At 44.0% G+C, this 23,843-nt stretch overlaps 1 protein-coding gene across 1 annotated transcript in view; it reads right to left on the bottom strand.

Moving 5' to 3' along the window:
• KIAA1549L (KIAA1549 like) overlaps positions 1 to 23,843 on the bottom strand; it is a 160,822-nt gene that overhangs the window by 123,414 nt on the left and 13,565 nt on the right. The window contains exons 3-4 of the mRNA XM_052652178.1: positions 3,746 to 4,075; positions 554 to 1,171 (exon numbers count right to left, since the gene is read on the bottom strand). Coding sequence (XP_052508138.1) covers positions 554 to 1,171; positions 3,746 to 4,075 — 948 coding nt within the window. The remainder of the gene's footprint in view (positions 1 to 553; positions 1,172 to 3,745; positions 4,076 to 23,843) is intronic.

The raw sequence follows: 23,843 nt of genomic DNA, 5'->3' as shown, positions 1-23,843 counted from the left end.
GAGTCCTCTTGCCCTTCCTGTGATTGTGTATTTTACTAATCACAGCATTCACACATGTGAGACATCACTGTAGGCATTGCATCATCAAGGTTTGCCTGCAGATATACTCTACAGGCAAATTTTGGTGTACCTTTGCTTTTTCAGACTCCCTAGTGGAACTGGTTTCAGGTGGCCTCTGATACCAGGATGGATCCCAGGGCTAGATTCCGTGTCATACTCTCCACATGATAGAGGAGATTCTTCTCCATCACTTAATGAAGATCAGGACTTCTCAGCCTCAGCACTTTGGATGTTTTGGGCTGCATTATTCTGTTGCCTGAGCATCCTGTGCACTGTAGGAACGTTTAGCAGCATCCCTGGCCTCTTAACACTCTAGATGCCTGAAACACCCTCCCTACCCTCCAAGATATAGACACTCCAAAACATCTCCAGACGTGGCAGCAGGGACTGGTTGAGAACCACTGCTTTCAAAGAAATCTAAGAATTCTGCTACATCTCTGAGGCCAGGATGCACTTGCAGCTTTCACATCAAATCAGGGCAGTGAACCCTTACCTGTCTTCACCAGGAGCTTACTGGACATCTGACACTCCAGGTTGGACGCCGTCTTGCCGGCTGTGACCACGGCAGTGGACACAGCGGGAAGAGCGGCATCCGTGTTTTCTGCTGATGAAGGCGGCATCCGGGTGGCCCTCACTGGCGCGGTGATGGACGTCAAGGCTGCTGTGATGGTCAGCGGGCGAGTGGTGGACACCCTGGGCAGGTCTGGGTTGGTGGGGTTCGGGAAGCCCGTGTGCATGGCTTGTGGTTTCCTGGGGAGGTGTGTTGTGGATAACAGGCCAGAGGTAGCGCCCGTGTTCCCTTGCATGGCTGTGTGAGTGCTCATGGTGTGTGCTGTTCTTGCAAACATGTAGGTCGGCGTGAACGAGAAGGCTGGATGAGCCACCCCTGGTGTTGCTTTGGGGCCAGATGCTGCACTGCTCGTGATGTTTTTAGCTAGAGCAGTGGTCCAGCTGCTCTTGGCTAATCCCGAGGCCATGGCCGAAGGGCTGCTGCCGGTGCCCTTAGCAACCAGGGCTGCAGACAGCACCAGTGGACTTGATTTCCGAAGAAACAATGTGGCTGCTGCTGCTGCTGCTGTCGGCTCTGCCTTGGGCAACGCTGAGGAGTCCACTGCAAAGAGAAAAAGCAAAGTTTGTCATTGGCACGGAATGCACACACCACTTGTGGGGATGAATGGATGTCACTTATGGGTTTGTTGGGGTTACAGGTCTCTGAGCTCTGGAATTTAGGCAAAATGGCTTTAGGTTCATTAAGTCGATTAACCATAATGAGAATGCTACTTAGAGCAAAGCTATGGGTGGAAATGAGGACACTTAAATTCTGAATACTTTCCAAAAAATCAAGTCGGCCGAAGATCAAGGGCATGACTATCTGGACTAATAACTCATTCATCATCCTAAAATCAGGTGTATCTGCTCCTTTGTGTTGAGCCTAAAGATGCTTTGGCCCCAGAAGCAGTCACACTCCTATCTTGGGAGGGACCAGGAAACAAACTACCTGCATTAGTGGTTGCACCTGTCCATTTCTTGGGGTGCTGAGAAGCCCACGGTGCTTTGGATGGGGTCCTGAATAAGGCACTGGTTGACAGAGCAGGCGATTCAGCAGGAGAGTGAAATCTCAGGATATCCTGGAATGGTGGGGAAGCATTTATCACCGGAGATGGATAGATGTCATCGGCAATTTGAAAACTTGTATCCACTTCATCTGAAAGCGTTTCTGGCAAGCGAGCTGTGGAAGTCAGACTTGGAGAGCTCAGCACAAGTGGGTGTGTTGGATGGGCAGGTGACTGTAGATGGGGATGAGACACAGCTTGTTGGCTTATACGTGGGTAATCTCCAATCTCAGCTGTTTGGACGTCTCTGGTGTAGTTGTTAGTGTTTATGGACAAGAAGTCTGTATGGTTTCCAGCCGTAACATCTGACTGTTGGATGGACTGGTTGGTGCTCAGACCAGACCCTGGATCCTGGATGCTAAAACCTTCCACAGTCACTGAACGCCCAACATTATCTTTGAAGTCCTGAGATTTTATTGTATTGGCAGTGGAATTTAACCCACCAGGAGAAGTGGCTGGAGCTGGGTGAGTTTCCCAACTTGTGGAGTTAACTGTGTGCCCATTTACATCATAATTTGTTTGCTGCAGCCAGCTAGACATCATGGGTTCTGTGGAAAGGGACTCAGCTTCTGCTGCAACAGAACTCCAGAAAACATCTGTGGTTGCTGGCTTCCTCATGCCTCCCATTGTTGAGAAATCATAGACCTCACTGGAGGAGGGAAAAGCTGTCACCTGTTTAGAAGCCAAAACTGGCAACTCAGAATGGTCTGTCACAGCTGTGTAAGGCACTGGCTTGGTCCGGGAAAAACTGTGAGATGGGGACACAGTCTGGGTAGCTCGTGTGAAGGGGATGGAAGATGGAGGTAATTCAGAAGGAAGGAGGCTGGTTCCTGGTGGTGCCACGTCTGTAGAGACATGATCGGTGCTGAAATCAGAGGTGAATCCGCCTACAGCATGAAGACTTAGACTCTCTTTACTCAGAAGGGTCTGGAGAGCAACTGTCAAACTTGCCTTTTCGTTTTTCTTTAAAACAGCTGCCATGCTACCTTCCTTCTGCAGGGGAAATGTCCAGGTCATGGAAGGACGATGAGGAAATGTGCTTAAGAGGAGGAGGTCTGCAGCTGCTGTGGGAGGGGACCCATCACCACCTGCTTCTTGAGGAGTTGGCACTTGGGGCACGGCGGATGGAGAGACATGACTCTGTGCCAGCTGGAGCGGGGCAGGCGTGGAGGGGAAGCCTGCTGTTGTGCCATTTGATGGGGATGTGGGAACTGCCCCAGAAGGACCTTGTTGTCCTTGGCCAGCTGTAGTGAGAGGCAGAGGAGAAGGCACCAAAGGAGAAGATTTGTGTTCTGCTGAAAGGGTGGGCCCTTTGGAATTCTCTGGGGTTGCTGACACATGCAGGGGGTAAGCAGAGTTCTTTGCTGGAGCACGGGTTGCCTCCAGGCTGGTCATTCGCACTGCCACTGACTCTGCAGTCTGGACCAGTGAGGACGCAGCCTCACGGGTTGCTGCACTCTTCAAGGTTGGCAGAGACACCCCATTATGTGCTCCTTCAGCCACCTCAACTTCAGTTGGCTGGGTGGATGCAAGACTTGGAGCCACTTCCAACGTCAACAATGAGGGCCTTCCACCATCAAGCTGAAGAAGATTTCCAGAGGCTGGGGGAGCAGGAGACAAAGGGGCCAGGTCTGCCACGGAGCTCAAAAATTTGGGTGAGGGGGAGCCCGATGAGTGAGGACCCCCTGCTGGGCTTGAGGATCCAGAAAAACCTAGATGAGGGATGCCTATTAAATCCTGGGCATTTCTGGATGGAGCGTGGTTCATTTCCTCAGCAAATGGGTTTAGGGGATTCACTATGCTCTGACTTGAGGAGGAGGCAGTTGGAGCCGTGTGGGGGAATAAAGGCACTTTGGTGGATCGCTCTGCTGCCTTAGAAAAGATGATGGAATGAGGTGAGTCGGGAGCCAATGAAGAAGATGAAGATGAGAGGAGAGCATCTGCCCTCGGGGAATGTAGTTCTGAGATGGACGGAGTCCCTACCCGCAGCGGCCGCAACAGGAGGCCAGCGGTGAAGAGAGTCCCTGGCGGGAGGGTGGGCAGTGGGGGCGGCATGCGGGTGTGAGGCAAACCTGACACGGCGGCCACTTCTCTCCCCACTGGAGGTCTTGGCTGGACCAGGGTCTCGGTGGAATCCTTGGACGGCTCGAGGGAGGCGCTGTCTTGCGGAGGAGAGAAGTCCCCGTGGGCCCGAGCTCGGCGGTGTGTCTTGGGTAGGGCCGTCCAGGCAGACTGTGGCCAGCTCGTGTTGTCAGGGGATGGTCCGGGCCCAGGCTTCATTCTGTCCACTGCTGAGGAAGACTGGACTTCGGAGAAAGGCCATGTTGGTGAAATCGGTAACAGCCTCCCATGAGGAGATGACTCCGGGGTCGGGGTGACAGCGATCTGCTGGTTGTCCTTTCCTGTGAAATGAAATATCGTGCCATCAGGCCTTGGCTAACCATAGGTCCTGGAGAGAAGGGTAGGCAAGAGAAGTACCCCTTGGACCTCACAGAACTTCCACGCCATTAAACATTCATTAAGACTCATTAAACACATCCAAACGATAACTTAGGTCATTACAGATAGGCCGATGCTGCAGCTAACCTACATGGTAGCGTAGGTGAGAGCCACTGACGAGGTGATGCTTGAGCAAAGATGTGGAAGATATTTGTGTGTTTTAAATCTGTTCCACCGACAAGGGTTGGACTGTGAAACTCACAGCCTAGAAAACCAAAGCTGAACATGGCTCCCTGCCATGGCCAAGGACACCAAAATAAACCTCATCCAAGAATCCTCAGTGCAGAAGGGACGGACTGTGTGTCTAAATGCAGATCTTTTATTCTTAGGGCATTTCAAGAGCAACAACTGAGGTTGCCTGTGTTTGGAGAGATGGCACCCAGGAGACAGATTTATTAATATCTTGCTGGATTTAAAAGGATTCCTGATGCTATGGTTCACACCATGTCAAACAGCAAAGGGGATTTCCTTCAAATTAGGCTATTTCCAAGAGAAAAACTGTTCATATCCCACCCAGGACCACAGACAGCTCTCACAAGGCCTGGTGTCACTACCAGCACCTGCAGAGAAACCAGAACTGTCAGCGCAAATGTGCAAAACTGCAGGCGGAAAGGCGAGGAGACAGGGCATGAAATGTGACTCCACGGGAAAGGAGGCGAAGAAACAACCAATCAGGAAGCTGGGAATTCCACGCTTGGGAGGACCTTCTGCTTGAGGATCCTCTCTGATCCCCTTTCCACAGCAGTGCCAATGGTGCTGACAAAGAGGAGGTACTCCTAGAGCTTTCTACACTATTGGCCAAAAAAACGTTAGACTCAGGGATTTCCCTGGTGGTTCAGTGGTTAAGAATCTGCCTGCCAATGCAGGCGACAGGGGTTTTGTCCCTGGTCCGGGAAGATCCCACATGTCACGGGGCAACTAAGCCCACGTGCTACAACTACTGAAGCTCTTGTGCCTAGAGCCTGTTCTCCGCAAGGAGAAGCTTCTGCAACGAGAGGCCCACGCATCACAAGTTAGGCCCTGCTCGCCCTAACTAGAGAAAGCCCACGTGCAGCAATGAACACCCAATACAGCCAATAAAGTTTTGTTTAAAGTTACACCCATCTGGTAGAAGCAGACAAACTAAGAGCTGAAGTCAGAAGAAGTGGGCTTGTGTGCACCCTCCAGCCACCCGCAACTGTTGTGTGTATCTGTGGACTGTTGTTGCAAGAGTAAAGGCAACAAGCACACTCCAACTGCCCCATGGGGCGACTGGAAGGAACACAGGGTATCATGGAGGTGGAAGGAAGGGCTCCCCAAGAAGAAAAGCACTAAACAAACACTAAAAAAAAAAAAAAAATCACTAAACAAGTGAGCAGTCATTAGAATGGTCATGATAGGATCTAAGTCCCTGTGTTTTTGTTTGCTTATGTGCTTAACAAAAGAGGACACTATGGCCCAGAGAGGGGACACCATTGGTGGAAACTACTTAACCCATCAGAGACAGAAGCAGCCCAGACATGAGGCTTGCTCACTCCCACTTCAGCGTCTTCTCCCTGACTGCCTCTCCAAACCAGTTCTAGTCTTCACTCTAGCTCCACTCTATCCTGCCACCAGAAAACCTAACAACCAAAGCCGAAACCTTTAAATATCTGAGCTTTTAGAAAATGAAATATACTGAGTCACAAAAGCTAAACAGTGATGATCCGCTGAAACATTCAGTTTCATTTTTTAAGAGGGAAACAGTTTCAGGACAAAGGGCAAACTTAGCCTCTGTGTCTCCTTATTATGAGATCAGAATCTCTAAAACTTCCTTTGTGCTGGACCCAAAGCTTCCTCCCTTTATACAGAAATAATTGGCAAATGCATTTACAGCTACAGGACCAAAAAGTCTACACAGCATTTCATTAAGATAACTGCACTCCTTGGGAACTGTCTCACGGTTTGCTATGGAAATGGTGTTTCTGTTACTGCGCTCAGCCTAAGGAAATAAAATCGGTTGCAATTTTCCCTGGAAGGCTGATGCTCCTGCCATGTCTCAGTCCTTCTGTTCATGATGCTTACCTCCTAGACAGACTCAGGTTCACACGTCATGCGGTCTTGTCTGGCTATGCACGTAGGTGGTACTTACATGAGTGAATAGAACATCCTTCTAGTGTAGTTTGTCCATTTTGGTATTTTCCAATAACACTTTAGAATACATTTTTATTACTTGCATGTCAGGTGAAATCTATGTAGGATTTCTTCTTTTGTACTCCCATTGAAATAAATTCAACCAGGGGCTCAACTCACAGATTCAAAAGTCACACCAAATTAAACTGGTTACAAGCAAGTACCCTTCTAAGTCAAATAGGATGCAACACGCAGAGTAGTTTTTGCTTTCAGAAAGAGTTTTTGCAGACTCTTTCATAAAAATCTTAGAAGCAGGAAGGGGAAGTGGGTGTCAGAGGATGAATACAAGGGGATTCGTAATTAACTGAAATGCACAACCAAAGGAGGCTAAAATAAGGAAACAGTCTCTAGTGGACTTGCCTCTGCCAAACCTTGCTGTTTATAGACTAGAATCCAGTGTTTCCCAAGCTATCCTTCACAAAACAGAGTGTCCCAACGTCCCTTAGGGACCATAATAAGCAAAGGCCCTCTGCCTTTGTAAAAGTGTATACAGGTAGCATGAGCAAAAAATAAGCTTTTGCTCTTTCAAATCACTGAAATTTGGGAGTTGTTTATTACAGTAGCATAACCTAACTTACTCTAACCTATTCAGAAACTGGTATCAGAGTGGATTTGGAACTTAGATGGGCATACTCCCATGTACATTAACATTTAAATAAAGGCTGAGTCCCATCATCCAGAAAACAAAAGAGCACCTAGGATGTAGCAAAAATTCAACAAATTGATGTTGGACGGTGTAATTAAACTTTGGCCAAAATTGATCAAGCATATTTAACTTCTGAAATATGTTTAGTTTATTTCTCAAACATATTTATACCTCAGAAGTTGATTACTCAAAAAAACCCCAACGATATACATAAAGCTAAAGAAGAAAACATGCTCATTGAATTAGCAAATGATAGCAAATTCAAAAGAATAAATGATATGAAGAATTCCAGAGAAATACTTCAAAGACATGTCAACTAACTGAAATTATTATTGAAGGAAGACATAAATTAAGATTAAATATAAAGGCTTGCTTTTAATCTACATATTACCTGGATAAGAACAGAATGTGGGAGCTTTCCTTTAAGGATAGCTTATGTTACCTGTAGGTAGGGTTGACTGGAGTTCATTAAGAACTACAATAGGAATGTAGGCTAGCAAGAAAATGATAAATTCTTAGACTGCATTAAATTTTTTCACTCCTAAAATAAAAAAATATTTCATACTTAAGAAAAATATTTATAATGTCTGTATGTAAGGCATAAAGACAAATAATGAAAAACATACATGATCTCTGGCTTCATGGACATAGCAGTCTTATGGGAGATAAGGAGTTAAATCAAATATTCTCACAAGTATAAAAATGATACATGTTACAGATGAAAGATGCATGGTCCTTAAGAGCAGGCAATAAGAGGATGTGACCTGATGGGGGAGGTCAGAAAGCACATCACTGAGAAAGTAACTATCAAGGCAAGATCCAAAGAATAAGTAGAAGTTAATCAAGACATGAGGGTAGGGAAAAACATTCCACGTAGAGAGGAGCATTTGCAGAAACCTTGTTGCAGGAAGATGCATAAATAGTATAAGGAACTGAAAACAAAGTAACCATAGTGACATCAAGGAGAAGACGAGTGGACATGCCACAAGATAAGGCTGAAGAGGTAGTTGAGGACCAACCATCAGAGTGTCACAGACATCAGTTCAAAGATGAGTGCGAAGGAACGGAGGTGAAGGTGGGGGGTGTACAGGAGCAAATGTGTTTCAGGACAATCTTTCTGGTTACAGGGTGAAGAACAGACTGCACCGCACGAGGCAAGAGTGGCCGACGGGAGACCAATAAGGAAATGACTGTTGTGGTCCAGGTATGCAATGACAGAAAAGTTGTAAAGAGAAGCTAAGCCACAGTGGGAGATTGAAATGGATAATCCTCCTGGATCCCTTTCACGTCTCAGAGTTCAGGACAATATATTTTTTTAAATATGTGTGTTTGTGGTAATTTTTTTTCTAACGGCTGCAAATTCTCCTATATGCCTCTCATTGAGAGGTAGAGTCTACTTCCCTTTGGACTTGAGACTGTTCCACCAATTAGAGTGTGACAGAAGAAATGCCATGAGACTTCTGAAGCTAACATCATAAAAAGCAGCTTGGCCTTTGGAATGTTCCCCTTCATATCCTCCTTTACTGTTCCTCCTGGAACCCAGACACCGCTCTATGAGCAGCCCAAGCCCTGTGGAGAGATCCAACCCTGTAAGTACTCCAGTCAACAGTCCCAGCTAAGCCCAAGCTTCCCAGTCATCTCAGCCCATGGACAGACAAGTGAATGAAAAAGCCTCCGGATAATTCTTGCCCCCAACCATCAGAATCACCATGGTTGTTTGAATCTTCCCTACAGAGGCCCCAGGCATCAAAAAGCAGAGACAAGTCATCCTCATTGTGCTCTGAATTCCTGAAACCATGAGCACAACAAAATAGTTGTTGTTTCAGAGCACTTTGTTTGGGGAGGAATGTTGTGCAGAAATAAAAACTGAAGCAGGACAGTGCTGTGTCCCTCACTTCTGGGAGTGAATCACTATGATTCTTAAAAGGATTCAGAAGCCAAAAAATAGTTAAGAAGCCTTCTGCTTTATACAAAAGACTTTAGAACTTTGTCTATGCTAATAAAAATATTTCTGTATTAATTAAAGAGGCATCATTGAAGGAGAAGAAGGGAAGAAAAATTTTGAGGGGGAAATGAGAGGTAGGCGGTATATATTTAGAAGAAGGAACAGTAAATTAGAAGTAAGGCAAAACCAAATTACAGAGAGATTGAAACACACTCAAAAGAAGGAAGTGAAGCAGGAGACTGGTAGAGGTGGTGAGCTGGACAGGCTCTAAGGCAGCCCCTTGCTCCCTCTCTCTCGGTGGTCATGCTTTCGTGTGACCCTTCTCCTGGCACATGAGCAGAACCTGTGACATGCTTCTAACCAAGAGACCATGGCAAAGGTGACAGGCTGTCACCTTGTGATTTCATTCTCGCTGTCGTTGTTTAGTCCCTAAGTCATGTCCAACTCTTTGCAACCCCAGGGACTGTAGCCCACCAGGCTTCTCTGTCCGTGGAATCTCCCAGGCAAGAAAATTAGAGTGGGTTGCCATGCCCTCCTCCAGGGGATCTTCCCCACCCAGGGATCGAATCCACATCTCCTGCATAAGCCGGCAGATTCTTGACCACTAAGCCACCAGCAAAGCCATACGATTATATCTTGCTAGCAGACTCCCTCTCCTTGATGGCCTGACGAATTAGGGGTCATACTGAGAAAGCCAGGCTTCCCAGGTGACGCTAGTGGTAAAGAGCCCAATTGCCAATGCAGGAGCTGCATGTTCAATCTCTGGGTCAGGAAGATCCCCTGGAGGAGGGTATGGCAACCCTCTCCATTATTCTTACCTGGAGAATCCCATGGACAGAGGAGCCTGGCAGGCCACAGTCCATAGGATCGCAAAGAATCGAACACAACTGAAGCAACTTAGCACAGATGTACGCACTGAGAAAGCCAGTGTAGCAAAGAGCTAAGGGTGGAATGTGGGCAGTCTCTAGGAACTACAGGTGGCATCTCAGAACTGAGAGTGGCCTTCAGCTGACAGCCAGCAAAAATCCAGGGCCTTCAATCTGGCGGCCACAAGGAAATGAACTCGGCCAACCTGGGTGAACTTGGAAGTGGCGTCTTCCCCAGCCAAGCCTCTGGATGAGAATACAGCCTGGTTGACACCATGATGGTAGCCTTAAGAGACCTTGTACAAAGGACCCAGATAAGCTGTGCTCAACTCGATCCATGGAAGCTGTGAGATCATAAATGTGTGTTGTTTTAAGCTGTAAAGTTTGTGGTAGTTAGTCAACAATCGAAAACTGATACAGGTAGGAAGGAAGGCACTGTGGAAGGGCACATGGGGCTGTAGGAAGAGGACATGGAATATGAGGGCCCGTGGCTGAAGCGTAGCATTAAGGACAGTGAGAAGGGGAGCTCAAGACAGCAGAAAGGAAGCATGAATTAACATGTTTGGACTATCACAGAGAACAAGCTATGAAATAAAAAATTCTAACACAGTACCTGAGACGCAGAGGAAGTTATTTGAAAAGAACACAAGGCTTTGCAAGACCAGAAACAAAGCCACCACAGCAAATAGCGCCAGACATGTTGGAAGGTTGCTATGAAACAGGTTGTACTCATCTGTTTAAATTCTATTTTCAAGGGGGGAAAAAAAAGCACACTAGTCTAATCAAATTACTCATTTCTTACTTTTCTCAATGAATTCTCACTGATTCTCCAATCTCCCCTTTCCTTATAACATGAATTGTTCTTTGCTGAAAATACGGTAATAGTCTTCCAAAAATGCACAGAAAGCGATGTCCCACACATTACAGCGGGAGATAAAGGCAATTTCGTCTTCCTGCACAAGCCCCAGACTGGCTATCCTTTCTAAACAGTTACAAACACTACCCTTTCTAGGGATGAGGAAACAATTACTTTCTGCTTGGACAGTGTTTCCTACAAAGGGACTGGTAATCTCAAGAACTGTAAAAGGAAGTAGTTTAGATGGTTGAGATTTAAGGAGCTTCTGGATGAAGAAAGACAAAGAGCAGAAATCAACTTATGTTGTGAATGAGTGAAAGCAAACAAGAGGAAACCCTCAAAATAATGAAAAGTTAACTTGAATCAGTTCTTTCCTTCTCAAGGCACCAAGAATGAGTGATTACACAAATGCTACTCAGCTGACAACCAACACAAACCCATTTCAAACCAAGTTTATTTGAGCCAAGTTTAAATAAAACCATGGCTCTCATGGAGCCTCAGGAAAGTGATGTCACTCCTCTCTAAGCATCCGACGGTAATAACAGGCACGAGCTTGCATGCACAGGTTAAGGATCAAGGGCTCCTTCTGCTCAGCAAGCTTGCGTGAAGTCAGTCCCAGAACAGCTAAACTTAGCCTTGAACTAGGAGTCCAGCCAATGCCAATGTGTGTGCTCAGTCATGTCTGATTCTTTGCAACCCTACAGACTATAGCTTGCCAGACTCCTCTGTCCGTGGGATTTTTCAGGCAAGAATATTGGAACGGGTTGCCATTTCCTCCTCCAGGGGATCTTCCCAACCCAGGGATCAAACCCGCATCTCCTGCGTCTTCTTCATTGCAGGCAGATTCTTTATCCACTGAGCATCAAGGAAGCCCTGAAGCAGATCACTAACATGGCAAAACATCAGAAGTTAAGAAAATTCTTAGCCACATTTGAACATGAAGTCTATCACTGACTGACGTCAAAATGGTGAAAACTATCTCCCTCATCTCCCCAGACCTCAGAGGCCCACGTGGGAACACCGAGACGCACAATGATGAATTGTTTAGGCCTCTGTCTTCCTGAGGCCCTTGGCACCGCCCGTTTATCATCCTTGGTGCTTGTACATAAGATGCAGACCCAGGCTGTGAGGATGCTGCTGCCTGTGCAGGGCACACTCTAACCTCACAGGCGCCCCCGGGGTAGAGCAGCGTCTCTGCTGCTGCCACTCCTCACCTGAGCCTCTCTCTTCAGTTCCCAGGGCTCTGTCAGCCTCCGGGTCAGGGCTGTTTCCAGAGCCCTCAGAGTCTGCTACTTACAGAGTGTCCTCAATTCAGGTTCACAGGGTTGCTTCCTGGTTTCCTCAAAACCACTCTTGTAACCCAGCCATAATCCTTTTCCAATCAGCACTGTTCCTCTCTCTGCCTGCTGGCAGGACAGAGGAGAAGACAGGCCTCCTTAGTTGGCCTAACACATGCTGCAGTATGGTTGCATTTATAACCAAGGTCAAGAAACCATCTACTCTGTCCAGCTCCCCACTTCCCAGCAAGTCTGCCTCACTGAGCGCTTACAGGAAAGCAAGCCTGATCCCCAGCAGCCCTTAAATGTAGGGAGCTAAGGCAATCAACGAATAAATACCCCAAACTCATCTTCCTTGTATGTCAGAGAAAAACAGCTGCAGTTTCCTATCAGGCCTCACAGTCAGACGGCCTGGATTCAAGTCCCACTCACTCCTCCACTTGCCGTGTGACCTTGGGTGAGATACTTAACCTCTCTGTGCCTCAGTTTCCTCAAGAGACAATCACAGTACCTATTTCATGACACCCACAGTGCCATGAAATTGTTTTAAGGATTATAATGAGGTAGCACACGTGCCGGGCACACACTGCTAGCTATTATTATTATTATCTGTTGAGTTCTGGGTAGGCATGGATGTACTCAGAAGCCACCCCAGGGGACCTGAACACTAGTCATAACTTAGAAATGCCTGCAAATCATGCACTGTTACGACTCCACACAACTGTGGAACTGCTTATAGTTTTTACAATACTGTCACACCCTCATCCCACCTTGTTCCTCACAGTCCCTGTTATTACCCTCATTTTACAGGTGGAGAAACCAAGGTTCAGGGAGGTCAAGTGCTGCCTTGGTCAAGGTCATGCTGAGAATTACCTTATAGCCACATATGACTCCACCCCCTTGACCTCAGATCCAGGGCTCTCTATTCCACATGGGAAACAGTAGGTCTCCCTCCATCTCCAGGTCTGGGGTGGACTCTATCCTCCCAGGAGGACCCCCAACAGACTGCAGCCCACACAGTAGCTGCCCCTTCCTATCTGATGATGAGTCTGTGTGCTTGGTGCCTTTTCAACAAACATTACTGAGCACCACTCTAAATCATCGAGACCTGTCAAACTTCGATTCCCAGAAGGTCAAAAGAGATGGATTAAGCATCATTGCTATGCTGAAGCATCCGCTCCTCACCCTGCAGTCCTGAAGTTTGGTGCCTGGGATATTCTTGCCTAAGATGATTTCTCTTGGGGCTTTTTAAAACGAAATGCGCTAGTTAATAGAATCAAATTGCCATTCCTTGAAGTGATGCCAGCAAAGAGAAAGTTCTGTTTATTGCTTCGACAGAAGCATTTTAACTTTCAAAGCTCTTTCACAGCTGTTTTCTTCTTCTTTTCTTTAAGTTTATTGCTTTCAAATCCTTTGTAAAACAGGTTTAAAAATAAAGTTGATCTTCCCCCTTTATAACAGTAATAAATTTCACTGTTTTTTCAAAATCCTTGATATATGTGATCATTATAGAATATTCAGAAAATGGAAGATGGAAAAGTAGAAGGCAAGCTGTGTTGGAGAAGACTCTCGAGAGTCCCTTGGACTGCAAGGAGATCCAACTAGTCCATTCTGAAGGAGATCAACCCTGGGATTTCTTTGGAAGGAATGATGCTAAAGCTGAAGCTCCAGTACTTTGGCCACCTCATGCGAAGAGTTGACTCATTGGAAAAGACTCTGATGCTGGGAGGGATTGGGGGCAGGAGGAGAAGGGGATGACAGAGGATGAGATGGCTGGATGGCATCACTGACTTGATGGACGTGAGTCTGAGTGAACTCCGGGAGATGGTGATGGACAGGGAGGCCTGGCGTGCTGCGATTCATGGGGTCGCAAAGAGTCGGACACGACTGAGCGACTGAACTGAACTGAACCCTCAACCTTCTCCAAGTACATGTCCAGTTCATCAAGAAAACCAGGATTCATACTGTGGTGAGTTGTACTTATGGACTTCATTCTTGGAAAAGCTTGGGTTTGCTCGGTTTTCAGACCTATGATTACACTGCACATCCAAATTTGCACCTGCTTCTTGTCTTTTATAGCATTGTATTAAGGCATGCTTCCATATTGGATAAGGCTCTAATTATTTCCACTAAGATGTGATATCATAATTTGTTTAACCATCCCCTAACTGTTAGGATACAAGTTTTTCATAAAATTTCAGTATTATAAATAAAGGCCTCATTGTCTTCCAATTCTGTCATCACAGCCCGTGTGTAGCAGATGGGACAGACGCAATGACCTCCTCTTATGGACCAGGACACCACACATATAGAAGAATATCTGCAGCAAGAGAAATAAATCAATGAGACTTGGAGTTTCTCTCCTCCCCCTATACCTTAGCATCCTTCTGATCTCTCAGATAGGGTCATTTATAAGTTTTGAAACTTCATGATGGCCTAACTCAATGACAGAAAACACAATGAACCACCAGTAACTGACCACCAGTATAACTGACCTTCTCCAATAACTGACCAGTATTTAGGACAACCTTAATTGGCAAACCTTTGCAAATTTTCATATGTTTTAGTATTTCACTCCAATGACCTTAAGGGAGGTTGAGACCATTTAAATCCATTAGGCAAGCAATACTGGAGATCTAGGGCTGCCCACCTGGAAAATCCCATGGATGGAAAAGCCTGGTCCATGGGGTCGCTGAGGGTCGGACACAACTGAGTGACTTCACTTTGACTTTTCACTTTTGTGCATTGGAGAAGGAAATGGCAACCCACTCCAGTGTTCTTTCCTGGAGAATCCCAGGGACGGGGGAGCCTGGTAGGCTGCCATCTATGGGGTCACACAGAGTCGGACACGACTGAAGTGACTTAGCAGCAGCAGCAGCAGCAGCAGCAGCAGGGCTGCCCAGGTGGCTCAGTGGGTGAAGTATTTACCTGTGATGCAGGAGATGTGGGTTCGATCCCTGGGTTGGGAAGATCCCCTGGAGGAGAAAATGGCAACCCACTCCGTACTCTTCCCTGGATAATCCCACGGACAGAGGAGCCTGAAGGGCTACAGTCCATGGGGTCACAAAGAGAAGGACACGACTGAAGTGACTCAGCACACAATACGCATACATACACTGGAGATCTGGGGAATTCTATACCTAAAGAAGCACAGAAACAGGAGCTTAGTTCAGTTCAGTTCAGTAGCTCAGTCATGTCTGACTATGACCTCATGGACTACAGCACGCCAGGCCTCCCTGTCCTTCACCAACTCCTGAAGGTTATTCAAACTCATGTCCATTGAGTCAGTGATGCCATCCAACCATCTTATCCTCTGTCATCCCCTTCTCTTCCTGCCTTCAATCTTTCCCAGCATCAGGGTCTTTTCAAAGGAATCAGTTCTTCACATCAGGTGGCCAAAGTATTGGAGTTTCAGCTTCAGCATCAGTCCTTCCAATAAATGTTCAGGACTGATTTCCTTTATGATAGACTGGTTGGATCTCCTTGCAGTCCAAGGGACTCTCAAGAGTCTTCTCCAACACCACAGTTCAAAAGCATCAATTTTTCGGTGCTCAACTTTCTTTATAGTCCAAGTCTCATATCCATACATGGCCACCGGAAAAACCATAGCTTTGACTAGACAGACCTTTGTTGGCAAAGTAATGTCTCTGCTTTTTAATATGCTGTCTAGGTTGGTCATAACTTTTCTTCCAAAGAGCAAGTGTCTTTCAATTTCATGGCTGCAGTCACCACCTGCAGTGATTTTTGGAGCCCCAAAAATAATGTCTGTCACTGTTTCCACTGTTTCCCCATTTATTTACCATGAAATGATGGGACCAGATGCCATGATCTTAGTTTTCTGAATGTTGAGTTTTAAGCCAACTTTTCCACTCTCCTCTCTCACTTTCATCAAGAGGTTCTTTAGATCTTTTTCACTTTCTGCCATAAGTGTGGTGTCATCTGAATATCTGAGGTTATTGATATTTCCCCTGGCAATCTTGTATTCCAGCTTGTGCTTCATCCAGTCCAGCATTTCTCATGATGTACTCTGCATATAAGTTAAATAAGCAGGGTGACAATATACAGCCTTGACGGTCACATGGACCACAGCCTTGTCTAACTCAGTCAAACTATGAGCCATGCCGTGGAGGGGCACCCAAAATGGATGGATCATGGTGGAGAGTTCTGACAAAACGTGGTCCACTAGAGAAAGGAATGGCAAACCACTTCAGTATTCTTGCCTTGAGAACCTCATGAACAGTATGAAAAGGCAAAAAGATAGGACACTGAAAGATGAACTCCCTAGGTTGGTATGTGCCCAATATGCTACTGGAGATCAGTGGATCCAGAAAGAATGAAGGGATGAAGCCAAAGCAAAAACATAACCCAGCTGTGGAAGTGACTGGTGATGGAAGTAAAATCCAATGCTGTAAAGACCAATATTACATAGGAACCTGGAATGTTAGGCCTATGAATCAAGGCAAATTGGAAGTGGTCAAACAGGAGATGGCAAGAGTAAATATCAACATTTTAGGAATCAGCAAACTAAAATGGACTGGAATGGGTGAATTTAACTCAGATGACCATTATATCTACGTTTGTGGGCAAGAATCCCTTAGAAGAAATGGAGTAGCCATCATAGTCAACAAAAGAGTCCAAAATGCAGTCTCAAAAACAATAGAATGATCTCTGTTAGTCTCCAAGGCAAACCATTGAATATCACAGTAATCCAAGTCTATGCCCCAATCAGTAATGCTGAAGAAGCTGAAGCTGAACAGTTCTATGAAGACCTACAAGACCTTCTAGAACTAACACCCAAAAAAGATGTCCTTTTCACTATAGGGAACTGAAATGCAAGAGTAGAAAGTCAAGAAACACCTGGAATAACAGGCAAATTTGGCCTAGGGGTACAGAATGAAGCAGGGCAAAGACTAACAGAGTTTTGCCAAGAGAATGCACTGGTCATAACAAACACCCTCTTCCAAAAACACAAGAGAAGATTCTACACATGGACATCACCAGATGGTCAATATCAAAATCAGATTGATGTATCCTTTGCAGCCAAAGATGGAGAAGCTCTATACAGTCAGCAAAGACAAGACCAGGAGCTGACTGTGGCTCAGATCATGAACTCTTTATTGCCAAATTCAGACTTAATTTAAAGAAACTAGGGAAAACCACTAGACCATTCAGGTATGACCTAAATCAAATCCATTACGATTATAAAGTAGAAGAGACAAATAGAGTCAAGAGGTTAGATCTAATAGAGTGCCTGAAAAACTATCGATGGAGGTTCATGACATTGTACAAGAGGCAGTGATCGAGACCATCCCCAAGAAAAAGAAATGCAAAAAGGCAAAATGGTTGTCTGAGGAGGCCTTACAAATAGCTATGAAAAGAAGAAAAGCAAAAGGCAAAGGAGAAAAGGAAAGATATACCCATTTGAATGAAGAGTTCCAAAGAATGGCAAAGAGAGATAAGAAAGCATTCCTCAGTGATCAGTGCAAAGAAATAGACAAAAACAACAGAATGGGAAAGAAGAGATCTCTTCAAGAAAATTAGAGATACCAAGGGAACTTTTCATGCAAAGATGGGCACAATAAAGGACAGAAATGGTATGGACCTAACAGAAGCAGAAGATATTAAGAAGAGGTGGCGAGAATACACAGAAGAACCGAACAAAAAAGATCTTCATGACCAAGATAATCACGATGGTGTGATCACTCACCTAGAGCCGGACATCCTGGAATGTGAAGTCAAGTGGGCCTTAGAAAGCATCACTACAAACAAAGCTAGTGGAGGTGATGGAATTCCAGTTGAGCTATTTCAAATCCTAAAAGGTGATGCTGTGAAAGTGCTGCACTCTATATGCCAGCAAACTTGGAAAACACAGCAGTGGCCACAGGATTGGAAAAGGTCAGTTTTCATTCCAATCCCAAAGAAAGGTAATACCAAAGAATGCTCAAACTACCGCACAATTGCACTCATCTCAGATGCTAGCAAAGTAATGCTTAAAATTCTCCAAGCCAGGCTTCAACAGTATGCGAACTGTGAACTTCTAGATGTTCAAGCTGGTTTTAGATAAGGCAGAGGAACCAGAGATCAAACTGACAACATCTGTTGGATCACTGAAAAAGCAAGAGAGTTCGAGAAAAACATCTACTTCTGTTTTATTGATTATGCCAAAGCCTTTGACTGTGGATCACAACAAATTGTGGAAAATTCTGAAAGAGATGGGAATACCAGACCACCTTACCTGCCTCCTGAGAAACCTGTATGCAGGCCAAGAAGCAACAGTTAGAACTGGACATGGAACAACAGACTGGTTCCAACAGGAGCTTAGAGAGTTGAGCAAAAAGACGACATATTACTAGTCTTCCCCATGTTGAAAGGTTTAAATGTAAACCATTCCTAAGAGACAGTCCTGTAATTAAGATGCACTATTCCCACAACTCTTTATTTTTAGCTCTATAGGAGTACTTTTCCCTTTCTGCTTAGTATTACAGCCAGTTATCTCAATTATTAGCTCATCACTTTACCATTTATCCCACAAGCACACAATGAATGCTTTATTTGATTGTCTTACAAAGATGAACAAACTGTAATCTCACTGGGAAGGTGGCTTAGGAGGAGGGGCCTGCTTCCAGCTGTGTAAACTTAGGCAAGTGATATACATCTCTGTGCCTGTTTCCTCCTTTCTAAGATGAAGATGGTAATAATTGCTGTCTCACAGGCTGTTTTGAGGCTTAAAGGCATTGATCCATGTAGAGTAGTGAAATGTATCCTTGTATGTGGTTAGCAGTCAAAATGTTACTTGTTTTGATTATCATCAAGGGGCACAAACACCAGCTGAGAGGTTTCAGGGATATATCTTTTTTCTAAACTATGATAAAAATACATTCTTATACTCTCACTTTTCTGGGTAAATGGATTCTGTCTTCTCAGGAATAGTTCTCGTTTCTTACAATGAATCCCTTTTATCCGGCCGTAATTCTCCAATGAGTACCTGAGCAATCCATCTGGCTTTCTTAGCTTTAGTAAGATTCACAAAGCTTCTGCATTAGATGTCTGCCCTGAAGTCAACTTATTTCCACAGTCAAGAATGTGGTTTCAAAGATGATTAATTCAGAATGGTTTCAAAATGAACACTTTCCCAATAAGATTCCTTATAAATCTAACTACAGCTACAGCTGAGATGCTAAGAAGAAGGCAGAGACAGAACAAGAGCAACTCATATATTTATATCAAATTTTAAAATTAATAATTTATGTATTTATTAATACTTAATCCACTCCAGTATTCTTACCTGGGAAGCCCTATGGACAGAGGACACTGGTGGGCTCACAGTCCATGGGGTTACTACAGTCAGACATGACTTAGCAACTAAACAACAATTCACTTCATATATGAGAAAAAAATTGATAACCAAAATTAAACCAGAAATGAAAAACGCAAACAGACAAATTAATACACAAAAAGGGAGCCACTATGAAAAAAGGCACCCAAACTAGATATATTCAGGTGAGAGATATCTAACTTTAAAAAACTCAAAAAAACAAACAGGTAATTCTAATGTTATTAAACTAACTCAGGCCTTTGAAATATATGAAAATGTCCCCACTTGTTTTATGAAATCAGTAATGCCTTAACACCAAAATCCAATAAAGATATATGAAACAAATAAACACTGATCAAAATATGTAAATGAATACAGGGCAGCCAAGCAAAAATGTGTATACGTGGAGGACAGGAAAAAATAACAGTGAAAATAGAAATCTTTGTGCACATCAAGATAGAGTTATATTAAAATTATGTATGTATATATATAATAAAGTATGTAATACATAAGTATTAATTAATAAACACTAAAATTTTATAAGGTTTTGTGATAGTCAACATAAACACACTCACAAGTATATGCACAAAACACGCATATACACAAAAGGAGTATGTTAAACTCTTACTGAATTTAAAGACCGGATATTATGACCGTAGGTGAAACTCTGGACTCAATGTTTTCCACCTCAACTCTGTACCATCTGCCTTGTAGTTCGTGATAGGCAGAGTCCTTCTCATTCATGTTGTATTTCATAGGATATTTTGTTACCTTGGTACAAAAATAATACTACAGATATCTAGACAACTCAACATTCTCTAAAACTGACAAAAAGCAAAGATAAGCCTTCCTGGGTAACTCAGCAGTTAAGAATCTGCCTGCCAATGCAGGAGACTCAGGAGACGCAGGTTTGATCCGTGGATTGGGGGAAACTCCTGGAGAAGGAAAAGGCAACCCATTCCAGTATTCTTGCCTGGAAAATCCCATGGACAGGGGAGCCTGGCGAGTTACAGTCCATGTGGTTGCAAAGAGTCAGACATGTCTTAGCAACTAAATAACAACCATGTTCCAACATCCCTTCCAATAAATACTGGTCCCGTGCAAGGATTTGAGGGGAAAAAAAGATTCTTTATTCAAAAATGTTCAGGATATTTCTCTAAAAAGGGCAGATGGCCAATAGGCACATGAAAAGATGTTCAACATCGCCAGTTATTAGAGAAATGCAAATCAAAACTACAATGAGATATCACCTCACACTGGTCAGAATGGTTATCATCAAAAAATTCATTCACAAACAATAAATGCTGGCAAGGGTATGGAGAGAAGGGAACCCTCCTGCACTGTTGGTGGGAATGTAAACTGGTACAGCCAGTATGGAGAACAGTATGGAGGTTCCTTACATAACTAAAAATAGAGCTATCATATGACCCTGCAACCCCACTCCTGGGCACATATCCAGAGAAAAACAAAAAGATACATGCGTCCCAGTGTTCATTGCAGCACTGTTTACAATGGCCAAGACGTGGAAACAACCGAAATGTCCACTGACAGAGCAATGGATAGAGAAGATGTGGTGCATACCTATACACACATAAGTGAAGTGAGTGAAAGTTACTCAGTTACGCCCGACTCTTTGCAACCCCATGGACTGTACAGTCCATGGAATTCTCCAGGCCAGAATACTGGAGTGGGTAGCCTTTCCCTTCTGCAGGGATCTTCCCAACCCAGGGATCGAATCCAGGTCTTCTGCATTGCAGGCGGATTCTTTACCAGCTGAGCCACAAGGGAAACCCAATATATATATTAAAAAGAATGAAATAAAGCCATTTGTAGCAACATGGATGGACCTAGAGAATGTCATACTGAGTGCAGTAAGTTGGAGAAGGAGAAATATCATATGACATCCCTTATATGCAGAATATAAAAAGAAATGATACAAATGGTCTTACTTACAAAACAGAAAGAGGCTCAGACTTACAAAACTAACTCATGGTTGCCAGGGGGAAGAGAGAGTTAAGGACTTTGGGAAGGTCATGTACACACTGCTACATTTAAAATGGATAACCAACAAAAACCTATTGTATAGCACCTGGAACTCTGCTCAATGTTACATGCCAGCCAGGATGGGAGAGTTCTGGGGGAGAATGGATGCATGTATATGTATGGCTGAGTCCCTTCACTGTTCACCTGAAACTATCATAACATTGTTAATTGGCATTACCCTGATACAAAATATTTTTGGTGTTAAAAAAAAATTTTTTTTAAGAGAGAGAGAGAAAAAAAAGAAGTATCAGTGGCAAAAAAAAATGTTCAGAAAATTTCTTGTGGGAGATTTCCAGATTTATAGACAAGTTCACTGAAGATTTTGAAAAGTATGTAATAAACAAAAGTTCTGTTTCATCTGAAGTGCAGTATTAATCGCTGTCATGTCCAACTCTTTGCGACCCCATGGACTGTAGCCCGCCAGGCTCCTCTGGCCATAGAATTCTCCAGGCAAAAATAATGGAGTGGGTAGCCATTCCCTTATTCAGGTGATCTTTCCGACCTAGGGATCAAATCTGGGTTTCCTACATTGAAGTCAGATTCTTTACCGTAAAATACTAAAGCTAGTTGACTGTGGAATTTTTCTTCTTTTTTTACCTGATACCAGTTAATAAACCCAACTGAAGAACACTTTGAGCGAATCCCAGCTTAGATCATTGCAGAATTTAAAGTTGTTGCCCTTGGGCAATTTCAGACAAGAAAACCAAAGAAAAACTGACGGGTGGACTGAATTCATTAAGAGATCAGAAACAAACTCTTGGTCATTATATAGCTGACAGATTCTGTTTGCTTGTTTCACAGTGTATGTTATCAGACCTATCCGCAAACTCCTTTATTGATGCACATCACTGAGATAACGCAAGCCTGAACACTAGGAAATCAGTAATGTGCTGTCACGAATGGAAAGAACCATCGTTATTACACTGATTGGCTCTAATGCCTTCCTGGGGCATTAAGTTAATTTAGGTAAAATAATAATATCAATAATTTTATTGTTTTCCCCTCTGACTGGAGACATATTTTTAAAAATGAATGCTCTACTGGAAAAGGCTCTGTGATGCTTCATGGATACCGGTGTTTTTCTTACAATGAGACACTAAAAACCTACAAGTATCTATGTGGAGACCAAAGAAGCAGAATAAGTTGCCAATATTCATACAAATATTATTACTGACTCAATTCATAGTCATTGATGACTGATTTAGGCATATGTTTACTGCAGATGTCTAACTTCACTAATGTGAACATCTCTATTTTAGGATTTATTCAGATTCTTAAAGAAGAAATTATAGATCAATTCTATTAGGACTGAAAAACAATCAAACCAATTGCCTCTAAGACAGAAAAGAAAATCTTTATTCTAAGTAAAGAATTTTCGTGTGCTTTTTAGAAGCACCAAAATTCAAAAACACAGCCAATATTGTCATGGAACATTATTTCCGTTCATAGTTGATTTGCCCTTAGTATTTATACAAGTGACCCTATCAAGATAGCATTTTTTAAAAAATTCTGCGATTTAGACATTTCTAACTGAGACTACATTTTCTCTCATTTGGGATAAAATCATAAGATCTATCTAGACTAAATTTAAATTTATTTCACCAATAGAATTTCCAGTGCTATCTCTCAATACCTTGGCTTACCAAATAATAAACAAAATCATCAGACATGATTTTTCAGTATTGGCAATGCGACTTTCCTTTATCCTTCCAGTCTCCTACAGGCCAATCTGTGGCTAGCAACCAAGTTTAGAGATGTGTGGCCCAAAGAAGGGGTGCCCACAACAGGCAACCAGAATGCTGGTACTCTACACCTGGCCTACCCAATAAATTCGATCTCAGGAGAAGCTAGGACTGACTGAGCACACACCAGTTGGTGGGAGGCAGGGAGGAGATGCTTTGTGTTTCTGCCTGACTGCCACCTACCTGAAAGACAAGAATCAACAGTCAAAGTATCCTACCATAGGGACTTCCCTGGGGGTCCAGTGGCTAAGACTCCAAGCTCCCAACGAAGGGGGCCCAGGTTCGATCCCTGGCCAGGGAATCCACATGCCACAACTAAGAGTTTGAATGCTGTAACTAAAGACCCCACATGCCACAATTAAGACCCAGCACAGTCAAACAAAATTAATAAACATTATAATATCCTAAAATACCACAGACATGAAACTTACCATTTCTATTACATTCATTCAATACATCTGCTGAATATCTGAGGTATGCCAGACCCTAGCACTTACTGGACCTTTTCTACAGTCCAACAAAATATCCGAACTGAACAAGGCAGGATTTCATCCCTTCCTGCCTGTTTGAGGCAGGACATGGGTCTCCTGTCCTTGGATTAGGAGATACACCATCTGCTCCCCTGGTTCTCAGGTCTTTGGATTCTGACTCAGACTATTCCATGGGTTTCCCTGCGGGTCTCTAGCTTTCCAGGTGGTAGAACTTCTCAACCTTCATAAACACATGAGCCAAATCCTCATATTAATCCCCTTTTGTATGTATTTGTGTGTGTGTTCACCAACTGCCTCTCTGGGTCTAAAGGACAATCCTCCATTTTGGGTGTCAAGATT

Source organism: Budorcas taxicolor, chromosome 15 (assembly GCF_023091745.1).
Source record: "Budorcas taxicolor isolate Tak-1 chromosome 15, Takin1.1, whole genome shotgun sequence".
NCBI lineage: Eukaryota > Metazoa > Chordata > Mammalia > Artiodactyla > Bovidae > Budorcas > Budorcas taxicolor.
Note: the sequence above shows the minus strand (reverse complement) of the source record. Positions and strands in the feature narration are given on the sequence as shown.